Below are 14864 nucleotides of genomic sequence, written 5' to 3' on the forward strand. Positions count from 1 at the left end.
CTGCATCTTTCCCAGACTGATCTGATCGAGGGGGGTCAAGCACAGTGTATACACAAGCCAGGCTACTGGTCCCCATCCCTCTTTCATTCAGTAGTCGAGACGTTCCTCCATGGGAGGATGTCTCAGCAAGCCAAGAGGTGACAGGGCTCAGAACGGGCTCCTCATCTTTGACAGATTTTTATAAGGGTTGCAGGACCTGGCCTCCTCATGCCGTTGGTCTTCTCAAAGAGAGGAAAGAGATGAGCAATAAGGGGGTGTGGTGTGTGTGTGTGTGTGAGCGCACGTGCACATCTCCCCCTCTCTTTGTTTAGACCTCCGGGCATCACTCCCGTGTAACCTTTGTTCTGCTTATGAGCCCTTCTGTTCTCATTTTGGCAACACACACAAATACTTACTCATGTTCGTAAACAATCACCATTTCTATCTTTTCAGGTAAAATACCAAGAGAGCATGGCTCACCTGGGTGAACGGAAATGGACTCACGTGTTTCCTTTCCTGGTGGTAGGTATTTATGTGTGTATTGGTCTCTTCAGGGTGCAAAGATAACCAGGTTCTACTTGGGTCTTTGCAAACATCTCTGAATTGTCATGGCAAAGCTACAGACGACTTAGGGACTTAACTCTGATGCCGTGATTGGTTTCCATTAAAAAAAAACGCCAAGGCATGTGTTGCTTAGACTGAGGCTGCTTGGGAGGAGGGGGAAGGAGAAGAACCCAGGATGGAGCAGAGGCAGAATGCGCTGGAAGAGCCGATTAGTCTGGGCATCACATGAAGCACAGCCCTATCATGACTGAGGCCTGAGGAAGCTCATTATCTCAGGTTGTTATAATTGTCCCTTGCAGTCACATATATGAAGGCTCGTTAGAGCTGGGAGGGGTGAGGGTGCAAACTCAGGTGTTTGCTGCACAGGAGACCATGAGAATGAGTAGGTCAGGAATCATGGCTTGCTATACTTTGAGGAGTAGCTGTGCCAACAAGTCCAAACATCGGTGCTCTGAGAAACTCTTAGCAGGACTGGGTTGCTGAAAACCCTACCTGCTGAAAAATCCCACGTAGTGGCACCACTTCTGTTCCTGAGCTCTAGGGGTGTTTCCTGCTGCAGTGCCGGCCCCAACACCTTCTGAGCCAGGGCAGCTGGGTGAGGGCAGGGAGCGAGGCGCGGGGGATGAAGGTGGTGGAAGTGACGGTGCTCTGGGATGCTCTCTGGTGACAGGTCTCCCTGGTGTACTCTGCCAGCGCCGAATACTCCAACTGCGGCGAGAACGAATACTACAACCAGACCACCGGCATGTGCCACGACTGCCCCAAGTGCGAGCCAGGCGAAGAGCCTTACATGGTAATTTCAGCTTCCTCTGCTGGTAGGGGGACATGTATCAGCACCAAATGCAAAAACCCCAATTTTTTTTGTTATGTGGCGGTAATATATGGCTAGGAGAGAAACTGGGGAAGGGCAGAGATGCTTAAGCAGGAGCGCTCACACCTGCGAGGGCGTCGTGGGAGAAGGCGCTGCGTGTGTGCACGCCGGTACACCAAGTCCCAGGAGCAGCCTGTTAAAAGTGATACTGTAAAAGTCGTAAGGTAAAAGTTTCACACACGGTCTCTGCCAGTCCGTTCTCATCTCAATAGTTATTTAAAATCTGACACTGCCGTTCCGGCATGGTGTGATAAATCAGTTAGTCTGGCGTGCTCGCTGGCCCCCCACACTGAGAATTTAATTTTGCTCTCCCGCTAAGATATTTTGGCACTAGAGGAACTTGGATGCGTCTGCAACATTTTAAATTACGGTTCCTAAGTAACCATTTGATTTACAACAGATAATTGTTGCTTATTAAAAAATAAATTACTGAAATCCTGTTTGGTTTTAATGGGATAAACATCCTATTGCAAGAATTTCACACAGTTGGTAGTCCTGAACAAGTATGTTTGAATAATAACCAGTTGGTTTTAGTTTTATTTAATCTAAATGTAATGTTCAGCTGGGACACGTGAGTTCAGGGGTTACGAAATCTCATACAAACATTGCCTTTTGTGATGTTCCCTCTGGCCTCTTCAAGCATGAAAGCAAGATCGCTGATATCCCTGCTGCAGCCGTGTTTCCCCTGTAATTTTGTTCTCTATTTTTCAATTTTCAGTTCACTTTCAATCTAAGCAGCAGCTGAAATTCACTTCCATGACTTGCTGGAAGATGATACAAATAGCTATGAGGGGCCACTTTCAAGGAGTACGATGCTCTGGTTCCCCTTTTCTCTCTCCAGCACACAGTGTGTTGGGTCCTTGTATCCCTTCATGGCCTTTTTAGGACAGACACTAAGGGAACAAACAGCAAATTGTTTTCCCTTGGTATGACATTATTGCGCAAAGCCAATGGGACAGACTATGAATATTCCCTTTTGCTGGAAGCCAGTGCGCAGCTTCACAGTGACTTTGTGTTGTTGCAGACATGTGGATATGGCACCAAGGATGAGGACTACGGCTGCATCCCCTGCCCTTCGGAGAAGTTTTCCAGAGGAGGTTACCAGATATGCCGGCGGCACAAAGACTGCGAGGGGTTTTTCCGAGCCACAGTCATGACACCTGGCGACCAGGAGAATGATGCAGAGTGTGGTCCTTGTCTCCCGGGGTAAGGATTTCACCGTGGACCTTTGCGCTACCCAAAGCACTACAAAGTACTCTTTTAATGTCAAAATCTCTGACAGCCTCTCTTCCTGTCCTCGCTGACTGTAGGTACAATACCAGTGAATTATGTTTTTCAGTCTCTGCTAAGATTATATATTTAAATGTTTCAAAAGCATTGGTGAAATTAGTGTACCAGAAGACCTCGTTAATGTTACTAATATCTCACTGAAGAAACAACAGTTGGGAACAACTAGAAAAACTGAAACTTCTCCTCTTACTAGAATTGGAAAGGGAACAGCTCCTGTACCCCAGCACAGGCGTGGAGTGCCATTTTAGGTGCTCAAAGAAATCCAGCTTGGCCTCCAGATGAGGTTTCAGAGGGCCATCTTGGAAGTCCTGCATCCCACGAGGGAGCTCCATGAAGATGCCTTGGATACCCTGTAGGATCCATGCTGGCACTACGGAGTGTTTAGGAACATAAAATATCTCCTCTCCAGATGTGATCAGCTGGCAAATTTGTGAGTAGTTGACAGCATTAGCTAACACAGCTGTTAGGTGAGATTTACCAAGGCATTTTAGTCTCTCAGGGTCGTTTCTAGCCAACAGAAAGGGGTCTAAAGAGCTGCTAATGTGGTGTGTGCGCTGTTGTTCAGAACCAAAACAAGTTCCAGGGCTGGCTGAAGGCGCTTAAAATAGATGCTGTTTATTAAGTCCATTTTTTTAATCGTCTCTTATGCTCAGTGTAATTCTAATGGTAATGGTGAGAAAGCAATTGCTAGATTGAATATGTTAGCAATATATTCTTGACCATGTTACCTTTTAAAGTCTGAAACCCCAGCACACGTTTGCTTTCTCAACTTTTTTTTTTTTTTTTGTGTAGGGTAAGTAAATACTCTAAAACACAACCTCACCTTACATACCTTTTCAGTTTCTGCCAGTGTGCCTCTTTGGTTTAGAACTGTAATTCCTACTGACATTTGGCTTTTGTGCACTTTGCAGACGCTATATAACCCACGCTACTTATAGCGCAGGAAACCCTGTTAAAGAGGCCCCGCAAGCTTCCAGGTTTATTATATCAGTGAGTCTGTGTGAAATTTTCACAGTTTACAAATAAAAAGAAGGGCTTGTCTAGCTGCCAGCCGAGCAAACTGATGATGTGATTTGAAAAGAGCTCCCTCTTGACTTCCCCTCATACATCATAAAGAGCCAGAAAGTTAAATAGTGGCCACAGTTGCTGTTTTGCAATTTTTGTCAGGACTAATGAGGTCACCCAAGTGGGAGCGGGGTGCTAGCTGAAAATAATCAGCTTGCACAGCTGGTGCTTGGGGAGTAATCTCCAAACATCATGTTTGCACAGGTGTAACCTGTAGCAGAAACTGGCCTGCCAGAGCCTGGCTGTGTGCCGCTCCGTCTGTGACTCCCGGGTTCGGGGATAGTTTGGCGAAGGCCAGCGGTTAGGGAGAAACTCCCTCGTACTCCGAGCTTGAAGAGATGCAGTTCTCAAGATAAACTAAGTATGGTCTAAAAGAAGCTCTGAAGCTGCCTTGATTCCTTGTGCGACTTAAGAGACCCCAGAGGTTGCTTCTGTGCGGTGGTGGGGGAAATGCAGAGCCGCCCCTGCCTCAGAGCAGAGAGCTGGCGAGCGGCGCCGACTGAGCGGCCACCCTTCCTCTCTGCCCCCGATGGCACAGGGACAGCCAGGCGCCCGGGTGAGTGGCAGCTGGCAGAGCGCTCCCTTGCCTGGGCAGTAAACCTCAAAGAGCCCCTGAGTCAATGGGAGAGAAAAATTAAGGTTTCCGTTTTTCAGAGGACTGTGCTTCCTTAACGCGCCACAGACCTTCCCAAGGTAACAGCCCACGTGCTGCAATCTGTACTTTGGGGCATCTCGTCCCTTTTTGCTGTTTTGCACCAGCTCAGTGCTTTCCTCAGCCTGAGGAAAAGGTGAGCATGTGGTCCATTCTCACCAAAAGGTTTTAGACAAAACGCCACTGAGCTGGCAGCCTTTTCCCAGTGGCTACAAGTGCCTTTCTCTGTCATTTGCCTTAAAATAAGTGCTGGATATTTTTCCCTCTATTTTTTTCAGTGTTATTGATGATTAGTCTTGGGGAAGAAGGACAAGAGCATGGGTCATCCGCTGCTTCTCTGTGTCCAGGTTCCCTTCCATATAAAATAGGAATAATACTATTTGTCAAGCTCACAAAAAGGTTGCAAAACTGTGACTGGGGGGAATTCAAAGGCTTAGCTCCAAAGCTATGATCCTCAAAACCAAAGTTCAGCTGCCAGTGAACTCTGGAGGTACCCAGGCCTAACCTCCTGGGGCACTGTTCCTCTGCTTCTGCCCAGAAGCTCTTCCATCACGGTAAACAGGACAGGCCAAGAATGCAAAAATTAGGTGAGACTCAGACTATTTCCCTCAATGGGATGATCCATTAGGTGTTCCTGTAGCATGACTGAGATCACAACCAACTAGGAGCAGCCACAGTGGGTCACGGTAAGGGTCACTCTAGCCTGGTTGTCTGTCTTCAGTAGTCAAGCCCCTGAGTGTGACAGGAAACCACCAAGGTTAGTCTGAGATAAACCACCGTGGTGTTAAGCAGGAAAACACTTAAGTCCATTTTTCAGTCTTGCCTTTACTCTTGCATTTTTCCTGTAACATTTCAAAATCTGAGCCTGGCAGGTGCTAAGGAAAAAAGAATGAGCCTTATAGTGGAAGAGTAACACCATAAAAATTCATTATTTCATTAGTGGGCCACTTCTCTGTAGTTATTGATGTAAAGGGGTCAGATATTTCCAATATTGCCTTTAATATTTGGCGCATTGCAAAGTAGCCAGAAACACAGATCTCTTGCCAGTACTTCATAGGGGTGAAACATTAATGTTTGCAGCTGCAGAGCTTCCTACTCACGTGGGTGAACAGTTGCTTGCCATGAACGTCCTCCTCAGTTTTCTTTACGCATCCTCCACCATTCTACATCGTGGCGAAAACCAAGAAATATTCCACCAGCTTGGTTTAATTAACTGTCAGAAGGGCTGTTTGTCTTTCCTAAACCACTGTGGCTATTAGACTGTGGATCCTAACTGTCCTCTATTTTTCTTTATGGATTTATATGTATCTTTGGCCTGCCACTCTTTTTTTTTGTGGTTTGGCAGTCATTTCCTGCTTATTTATTAACTGCTTCACAAGCTAACATTACGCAGGCCCCCGTAAGAGTGGAAAGATGAGGCTTTGCTCCATTAGAGAGGAGTAGAGTGGCAGATGGGGCACAAGAGACATTCAAAGTGAAGAGTGAGGGCAAGTCTTTTAAAACCAGTAAGAAAGGAAGGAGGAACCATGTTCAGTTTACCTGCTCCCTGAGGTACCTCCAGCCCCCGTCCCCATCCTTGCATCTCTGCGTACTCCATTTCATGGACCCTTATTTGTAGGCTGGGTCATTCATTAATGACCGACTGATTTTGATGGACAGTTTCAGCAATAATTTCCTAACAATGCATACATTTTCCAGAAAAAAACATACTGTACATGCATAGAAAGGTATGTGAGAGCAGACAACAGATTCCCCATTGTGTCAAGTGTTTATTTTGTTGAGTGCCTGTCTGCATAGAATGGATTATTAATTTATTTATTTCTTCATTAAAATTTGTAGTGATTTTCAAGTGATTTGTAAGGACATATCCATAACATCAGCTGTGTATGATTTTGATGTAATTTCCTCATTAGGTTGCCTGTGGATCCAATTCTTTCATAACCAATTACCTTATTTCAACACTAACGTTATTAGCAGCCCAGAAATTCAAATCATGAAAATCTTTCCTTCACACTGTAATTCCACTATCAAGAACTAACTTATAAACTATATAGCAAAGAATTAAGAAAAAAAACCCTCAAACCTCTGTAAAACCTAATCTGAGTTGTAAGGGTGTTGTTTTCATGTATTTTTTATTCTGATTTGGCTCAGATTTGGTTCTGACATTAAGGAGATTATTCTTACGGAGTTTGTGGAAAAAAATTAGCCAACCATATGCAACTGGTGGTCTAGCCTGAAAGATTACTGCTTCAAAAAAGTGTGTCCCCTTATTTTGAAAAATCTTATTTCAGGGCATGCTGTAAACTGCAGCTTGAACTCAGCAGGGAGAATAATGTTGTTTTAGGCAATGACACTACTTCTTGTCAAGCCTTCTTGTAGGCTTGATGGTTGATTAATTGTCTTTTAGGAGGAAAGGAAGAAGAGAAACACTGTCTCTATTCAGGCAGTTTAAAAAAAAATAATCTTTGTATCAAATTGCTTATAAATTTTTTTAAAATTATTTTATCTCAGTAGCTGCTACTGAACCATGCTCAGTTGTAGCATATTAATTTACACTGTTTTGCCTCATCTTGCCCTTCATTTCAGTTACTACATGCTGGAAAACAGACCTCGAAACATATACGGGATGGTTTGCTACTCGTGCTTGTTGGCGCCTCCTAACACCAAGGAATGTAAGTGTTCTGCAATTTCTGTGCATTTCATCTGGTTTTGACTAGGAATCATCTGGAAGCTCAATATGAAGTCCTTCAGCGATGATTATTATGTTCAAACAATAAGTCCATCTCCAGTAAAGCAATTTCTGTTTCCAACTAGCCTTGCCAACAAAGGGAGCAAATGCTGAACATTTGGGGAGAGATCAGAACGTTTGATTTTAGGACCTGCTATTGTTCAGTTCTGCTCCAGATTTCATCTGTTAAGACATCCCATACAGGACTTATTATGGTTCCTTAACAAGTAGGTACAAGAAGTCACAGAGCTGTGTATTTTTTTAATTCGGTTTCAGTTCAGCTATGAAGAAAATGTGAGATTTTCTAGATCCTAGTTAAGGTGCATCACACCTTTTCATATCCTTTCTCCTTTATGCTTCATATGCTTTCTCCTTTAGGGGGTAAAGAATGTGAGAAAAAGGAAAAATGAGGTTCTCTCTGAATGAACAAATTACTTCGACACCCCCTCAGAGAATCTGGAGCAGATAAAGAGAAAACACTTTTTAAAAAAGAAAAAAAACAGCCAAAAATGGGCAGTCCCCCAGAGAAACCTGACACATCTGAAACCAAAATCCTGTCCATATTCAGTTCTTTTAAAAGTCTTTATCATGAAAAAGAACTGCAACATTTTGCCTGCTTGATTTGAAAGCAGAAGTTGACACAAGAGTCCCTAAGCATTTATTTGTGTACATAAATACCAATTACTTAGTTCAGATACTGCTGAACTGTGTATCGTTGGTGCTCTGCAAGCCACTTCAAAGGAGGATAGGTCATTAAGAGCTACCGCCTTTCCTAAAGTGCAGGAGCTCAGATTAGCCAGGGGATAATTACCACCTCACACAGCTCCTGGTGAGCGGTAAGAACCTGAGGGGAAGCTTCTCCCTGAACTGTCTGCATGCAAAGTGGCTGATCTGCTCTACAGCCGCTCACCCCGCTTGGCTGCAGAAACCCACCCGGTGCCAAGACCTGCACCTCTGCCTGAGACAGTGGGAGTGGGTGAGGGCAGGGTGAGCGTGGTTCTGGTGAGATGAGGTCTGTAGGAGGAGGTGAGGTGAGGGTGCTAGGGAGGACCTGAATGTGAGATGGGGGAAGAAGGTGGAGAGATAAGTGAAAACATGAGGTTAGCAATCTCGGTGGGAGATGAGGTTGTCTGGTTAAAAGATGTGGACGCATCTTCTCCTCTGTGCACGTGCAGGCTGGCTGCCCCGTTGATGGGAATGCAACCGTGGCTGCTGCTAGCTGATAGCCAGAAATTAATCGCTTCCTCAGCTCTGACGGTCTGTCTCAAACACATGATGAAATGGGTTTTTTAGTAGCATCAAACATGTTGTAGCTTACTGATTTGGCAAGGAAATACCAGAAGATCTTATGGCTATTACTCAATTCAAAACCCAAATCTTTGTCTTTTATAGCGTATATGGCAGATACAATATATAATGTGCTTAGTTCTGTGAGGAAAGTATGAATTGCACAACTGATTAACCACATGTGATTTTTAACTAGACAAACACAAGAATAAATATATATTATCTTTGGGAGGAATTTAGGCAGGTGCATAAACCGACAAATTGGGTACTAAGGTAGGAGAAAACATTAGTCCTAGAAAGAGTAAACATTACCATTTTAATCAAGTCCATGAAACCAACCATTTGATTAGAAGTGTTCAAAAAGAGGGAAAGCTTCTTAAAATCCAAATCCCTCAGATCACTAAGCTCAGGTAATTTGGTTTATGACATCTAAACCACTGGACCATGTTTGGGATGACAGCTCCCTAATTCATAGGCAGTAATTTGTACTCCGGATGGAAATCAGCCTTGCTGCAGGAACCTCTTGAAAGGCTCACTGTTGTGGTGGCAGGCAGCATAAAATTTGGTATTAGCAAATTATCAAAAATAAGTCCTCTTCATCCCTCCCATGTTTCACTGCCATCAGATTGTAGCAGTCAGAGCAAAGAAAAGGTGTCCTGTCAGTGCTGCACAACTGCATAATTTTTTGAGGTTGGCAAATTCCAAACTCCGAGCACATACCCTTCATGTGTGCATGCAGTTTCTGTCATATGAAGGATAATATCAGTTCTTTGGTAGGAATGGTTCCTCTATGCAGAACAACTTCTGTGCAATGGCGCTCCTTGCTCACCCCTCTGGCTATCATGGTGGAGGACCCAGAAGGCCTTAGAGAACTCCAAACAGTCCCAGACATCTTCTCTTCCTTTCTTGAGACTTCAAAATAGCATTGAACAGTGTTCAGGACCCTAAACTTTGCCAGGGCGCCTCTCGCCTAGCTCTGCCTTTTCTTCAAACAGTCCCACATACAACACCCCACTGGAGAAAGGTGACCCAATGGGTCACAGGGAAACCAAGGTGGCAAATTACTCAAAAATAGGAAACTGGTGGGTGACAAGTTCTGGCTTTACACTTCTAGACAGAAAAATGAGGGCAGAGAAATCCCATTTCAGGCCTTCATTAGGTTTGAGACAGGGTTGGAGGACAGTGGTGCTCTCCTTAGCTGGAAAAATACCTTGCTGGGGAAGCGCCAGGCCTGTGTGTTATGGAGGGCCAGAAGGAGAGTGAAGCAGGGGCTGTGTGCTGCTGCGGGGAAACCTGCTCAGGGAATTTGCCTGACGATACATTATGTCTGGCAGAAAAGTATTCGGGTTTGATCAAAGGGTAAACAAATAGCTTTCAACTCCAAGAGCCTGCTGCGCAACTTTCATCTCCTACACAGTCAATAAACCTTGAAATGGCTCAGGAAACAAGATGAACACCCTGTGTTCCAGCATCTGGAAATATTAGTGTAAAAAGGACTGGAAGTGAGAAAGAAATTCCCTGATGGGCCTGTGTCACCTCCCCCCCCCCCCCCCCCCAAAGGGACTTGAGACATAAATAGCACAAAATAACATAGAAAAGAGGGGGAGGAGAGGGAGACGTTTCACAGAGGTCAGAGACTTAATTGAGGCAAATGTAGCAGCAGGTTACTGGTGGTGAAACTGCCTCTCTGGACTGAAGGGTGGGAGCGGTCTGAGAGGAACACCAGGCTTCAGCAGCAGCCTGTGTGCAATGGGCACGTACAGGGGAAGGGGCTGTGCCTGTGTGAGCATAAGGATGCGTGTTGTGTAGCAGCAAAGCTTTTTCTTACAGAGAAAAGGGTAAACATCATTGTAAAGACAGCAATTTTTCATGTCTTGGGCACTGTGAAACACCTATGGGAGACTTTTGGGCTCTCAGCGTGCAGGTCCCTCAAGTCTCCTGTGTAAGAGCCTCAGGACTGGTCTGCTAAGCACAGAGGAGCACAATGCCAAAACATCAAAGATGTGAGACCTTCAGCTGTGCATGAAGCAGATCATGAGCAGATCAGTGACCCTTGCTGACAGTAAATTGGGATATGATACTTCGGTGATAGATGGCAGCACTGCAAAAAGTAGGGGAGGCAGGTTTCCTATGCAAATCAAAGAATGAAGGTAATCAGCACCAAACCACTTTAAGATGTGGCTTCCCACAGTTAATGGTGCTGGATTTTCTGTCGACACCTCTGGAATTGGAGTTACTTGAGGCCTCTGACTACGTTGAGTGTTTTCATTGTGGTTTTTTTCTTTTATCCAATGCAAAAGTATATGCAAAAGACAGAAGATTTAAACCTACATGCAGCTTCTCTAACAGAGAGATACAGTTACTGCTGGAAGAGATTTTGTCTTTTAGCAGCTGCAATTCTCTGTCAGTGTTTGTATATTAACTCTGCTGTTCTGTTCAAACTTTGAATATTTGCCATTCCAGTTCAAAAATGATAGAGGAAAACAAAACCAAACCCCGCTACAAAAACCCAAAGAACATTTATTTTGAGTTGTATTTACGTAACTACATCAAATATGCAAATCCTTTTCCATTCACAGATTATTGGTCTAGAGAACTTCGGCAATTGATTGAGGGTTTTCTTTTTATTCTACTGTATATATACATAAGTTTGCATGGGCACAAAATACTTTTATTTCCTCTCACCTTTTTTGCTAGCAGTAATCAACCTGTGTAAGTTTTTAAGTCTAACACCTACTGATGATGGCTTAGGAAAATTAAAAAAAAAAAAAAAGAAAGAAAAAGAAAAACAACAAAGGAAAATGTAGGTAGTCAAGTTATTTTTTAATTACCAGAGAGCAAATGGCATCTAGAAACAGAAAAGATAATTTTTATTTTTGTATCATTAGAACTTCAAAACAACAAAACAGATGAGACAGAACAATTGACTAACAGGCTGTTGGCTTCGTGTAAGCTATAATCAGGGGGTCACATCCATACCCGTGGACTGAAGACAGAGAACTCAGCCTTCTTAATTACAATGCTTAACGCAAACAAGCCTAATGCCAAGAGCACTTGTACTAGTGAAAAATAATTCTTTCAGAGATTTTTATTTTAACTCCCCATTTTTTTTAATATCACTAATTTTCTTTCCTTGCCAGTTTTGTCCTTTTGTAATACGATCAACATCAGGACCTTCTTTTCCTTCTGTTTCAAATTACTCTTACAAATGAATAGGCTTGTTAGCTGGAGCTAACAAACTTTTCTTTTTCTTTTTTTTTTTTTTTTGGGTTGTTTGATCTCTGAACACCCCATTCCTCTTCACATGTGGAATGGGAGAAATGTCAAAGGCAGTGCTTTATTGTTCGCTGGTGGTATGGGCTAATCCTCATCCCCTCAGGGTTTGTCTATATTAGGAAAGGAACCTAATCTTAGGACAAAATAGGCCAGCCTCAGCCATAAACCTTCAAGGGGAGGGATCTGAGAAGCAAATACGGGGTTTGCTGTCTTCTCCTGGGAAAGCTGTGCCCAGGTATCACTCAGGAGGGCACCTGGTCCCAGCGCAGCTCTCCCAAAAGGAAGCTCCAATGACTTTGATGTTTTCACCTGTGCCGGAGCTGCAGCTCCCACAGTGAGCACCACCCGCCCGTGGGAAACGTTGCAGGTTTCTGCAGCATCGCTCTGCCCAGGTGCATGGGCTGCAACACCTGCAGAGCTGCAGCTTTCCACCACCCGTACCACCTGGCCACCAAGGCGCAGGGGAAAGGGCAGAGCGGCTCCTTGCGGGTCTGTTCTCTTCCTTCTGATGCTTCTGAAGTCACCGTAGTAGGGTTTTAATGGCAATTATCCCCTTCACGTTGCACAGAGAAAGAGGGGATAACACTGAGTTCCTGGAGGTAGGTTTAATTCATGAAGCGTGTGCCTATGACCTTCCAGCACTGTTCAATGATTAAAGCTCCCAGTGCATCCTAAACAAAGCAACAACAGATGCAAATAAATTGCCAGACTAAGGCCACGCAGTCTATAATCATCACCACTTCCCTGCCCTGGCAAAATAAAAGGAGAGAGTAACAGAGCAGTTAAAGACATTACAGACAGCACAACAGCATAAAATATTTCCTTTCGTGTGTTTGAGGAGTAATGGTTACTCACAGTGAGAATGATCAGACTGAAGAAAGTCTGGGGGAACTTTGCTGTCACCATTTTAAGAAGGTTCAATCTCAGGAATTAATTTGCGTCATACTCTTCCTGCTTTAATAACTGCCTACACTAACTGAAGTATCTGCCTATGGCTCCAGGAAACATTAGAGTAACTTGCCTTATAGTATTCTATATATCCCCTGAAAATAAAAGACAATAAAACAGAGAGCAGTCAGGAAATCCTTCATTGTCTAGCATGTGCTCTGGTATTACTGATTTGCAGTACTTTCAGAGTTGGTTAATGTTTGATCACTGAAGTTGTATGTAGACGCCTTAGAGAGTGGCTTGGCTTTGACTCCTGCTTCAGCTTCCATGACTTTCCAAGTGCGCAGGGTTACCATATGAATTGTTGTTTCCTTAAGTTTGAAACTAAACCTTTCACATAAGTACCCAAGTACAGGTTTGCATTAATTTGAAAATTCTGACCTCTGATTTCTAAATATTTACATCTTTAGTTATGACTAGGTTTAGTTATAATCCAGTTTTTGATCACTTTGTCAGCCATAAACTGTCTACTTCTATTGAATTTCAACTTAATATGATTTATTTTTCATCTCGTATTCCAGGCTGCTAGTTAGTTATTTGCTTATGGGCTTTATCTTACTTGGCTCCTGTAAAACAGTCTTGGTGATGGCACTCGCAGCTCAGCTGGCAGCGAGTGTGCGTTGCCATTCATAAATGGACCATGGCTGTGAGAAGAGAAATGCACTTAAAGGCAAGAAATAGATTCATATATACACGAAGACATTTTTGAAACACTTCTTATTTCAGGATCACTCTGATAGTCTGTTGCATACACACTTTGGGTGTTTTTATATGGGTGTCATTAAGTATTAAATAAACTTCAAAAAAAAAGCTGTTGCTAGCTATGAGCAGCAGTCCTTTGCGTGGACCAGTGAGCTGACACCCACAGCAACATATGTCAGGAGCACATATGGTCTCCTACTGCACCAGATTTTATTCACTCACAAACACTTGCAAAGGGGCATGTTGGTAAAACCTTCCCTCCCTGTGCCCTCCTCCTCTCGCAGATCTGGTAGTTTTGTTCATCGCTTCTTACTGTAAATCTGCCTTGAGACACAAGAACAACTGTAATAGTCCTGTTACATAAAGCAGAAAGGTTCTTTGAAACAAACAAAAAAAAAATATTTTATTGCCCAGCATTTGTTCACTGTGAGGACAAAAGGCTGACTGCACGGCAATTTAAGTTAAAGCTATCTTTTGAGCTAAAAACCCCAAACATTCAAATGTGAATACAAGTTCAATTGTTCTTTTGAACAATAGTATGCTTTTTTTTAATGAAACTGTATTTAGACTCCAAGAAAGTTATAACTGAATTACAATTCTGGAATAAAAACATTTATAAAGCAAGAGCTGACCAAACTTCAGTGATAAACTTCTTTCCTAATGTCTTTATTACATTCCTATAATATTACTTACAGGTGTCTAGGAATATAAACCACTCTTTTGTACAGCTATATTACAGCTATCAGTCTTTTTTTGTGCTTAAAATGGAGTTGTTTCCATATGTTGTGCTGTAGCACCTTAGGATGTCTCTGCCTGAACTATATCTATGTCTTTATAGATTATGTAAGTGCCATTTATATTGGAACCAGCATTAATAATGTGATCGAGATGCAAAACTGGATGTGCACAGGAACGACTGACATTGCAATCATGGTGTACTGCTGGACTATGAAAAAGCAGCAGCTATGAGTTCTGTTTCTTTTTGCTCACACAAAGACGATATGAACTGAACTTCTGCAGAAGCTGGCATTTTTGGTTCCTCTTGTAGCGCAGGTGCACGAATTGGCACTTTCTTCTAAGCCACATCTAAAGAAAAATCTTGGCTCATAATGAATATGCCAAATTATTAAATTTGATAATAGGCTTAAAATATGCATAACGACTAACTCCCACCTAGGCATCTGTAAAAGGCATATATGTTCTAGCACCAGCCTTGATTTTGCCACAACAGGCACTACAGAACAAAGTGGTCCCATTCCCATGCAACTCCAAGAAAATTCTGCACGTAGGCCATGGAGCTGAAGGTTCTCGTTCTTGTGCACGAGAGGCTTGTGTGTGTGTGTGTGTGTGTGTGTGTGTGTGTGTGCGCGCGCGTGTGCGTGCATGCATGGCATGGGCAACATGCTGTATCCTCCAGCTCTGGAGCCCCCAACATAGGAAAGACATGGACCTGTTGGGGCGGGTCCAGAGGAGGGCCACAAAGATGATCAGAGGACTGGAGC

The 14864-nt window shown here is 43.5% G+C and overlaps 1 protein-coding gene across 2 annotated transcripts in view; it reads left to right on the forward strand.

The window, feature by feature from the left end:
- The first annotated feature begins 438 nt into the window (after window positions 1-438).
- EDAR (ectodysplasin A receptor) overlaps window positions 439-14864 on the forward strand; it is a 24848-nt gene continuing 10422 nt past the window's right edge. The window contains exons 1-4 of one of the 2 annotated variants that reach the window (XM_009883056.1): window positions 439-501; window positions 1214-1336; window positions 2439-2620; window positions 7008-7093. In XM_009883056.1, the coding sequence (XP_009881358.1) occupies window positions 451-501; window positions 1214-1336; window positions 2439-2620; window positions 7008-7093 (442 nt within the window). In that variant the 5' untranslated portion in view covers window positions 439-450. The remainder of the gene's footprint in view (window positions 502-1213; window positions 1337-2438; window positions 2621-7007; window positions 7094-14864) is intronic. The other variant, XM_009883057.1, reaches the window with a different exon arrangement.

This window comes from Charadrius vociferus, unplaced genomic scaffold, assembly GCF_000708025.1.
Source record: "Charadrius vociferus isolate BGI_N301 unplaced genomic scaffold, ASM70802v2 scaffold92, whole genome shotgun sequence".
NCBI lineage: Eukaryota > Metazoa > Chordata > Aves > Charadriiformes > Charadriidae > Charadrius > Charadrius vociferus.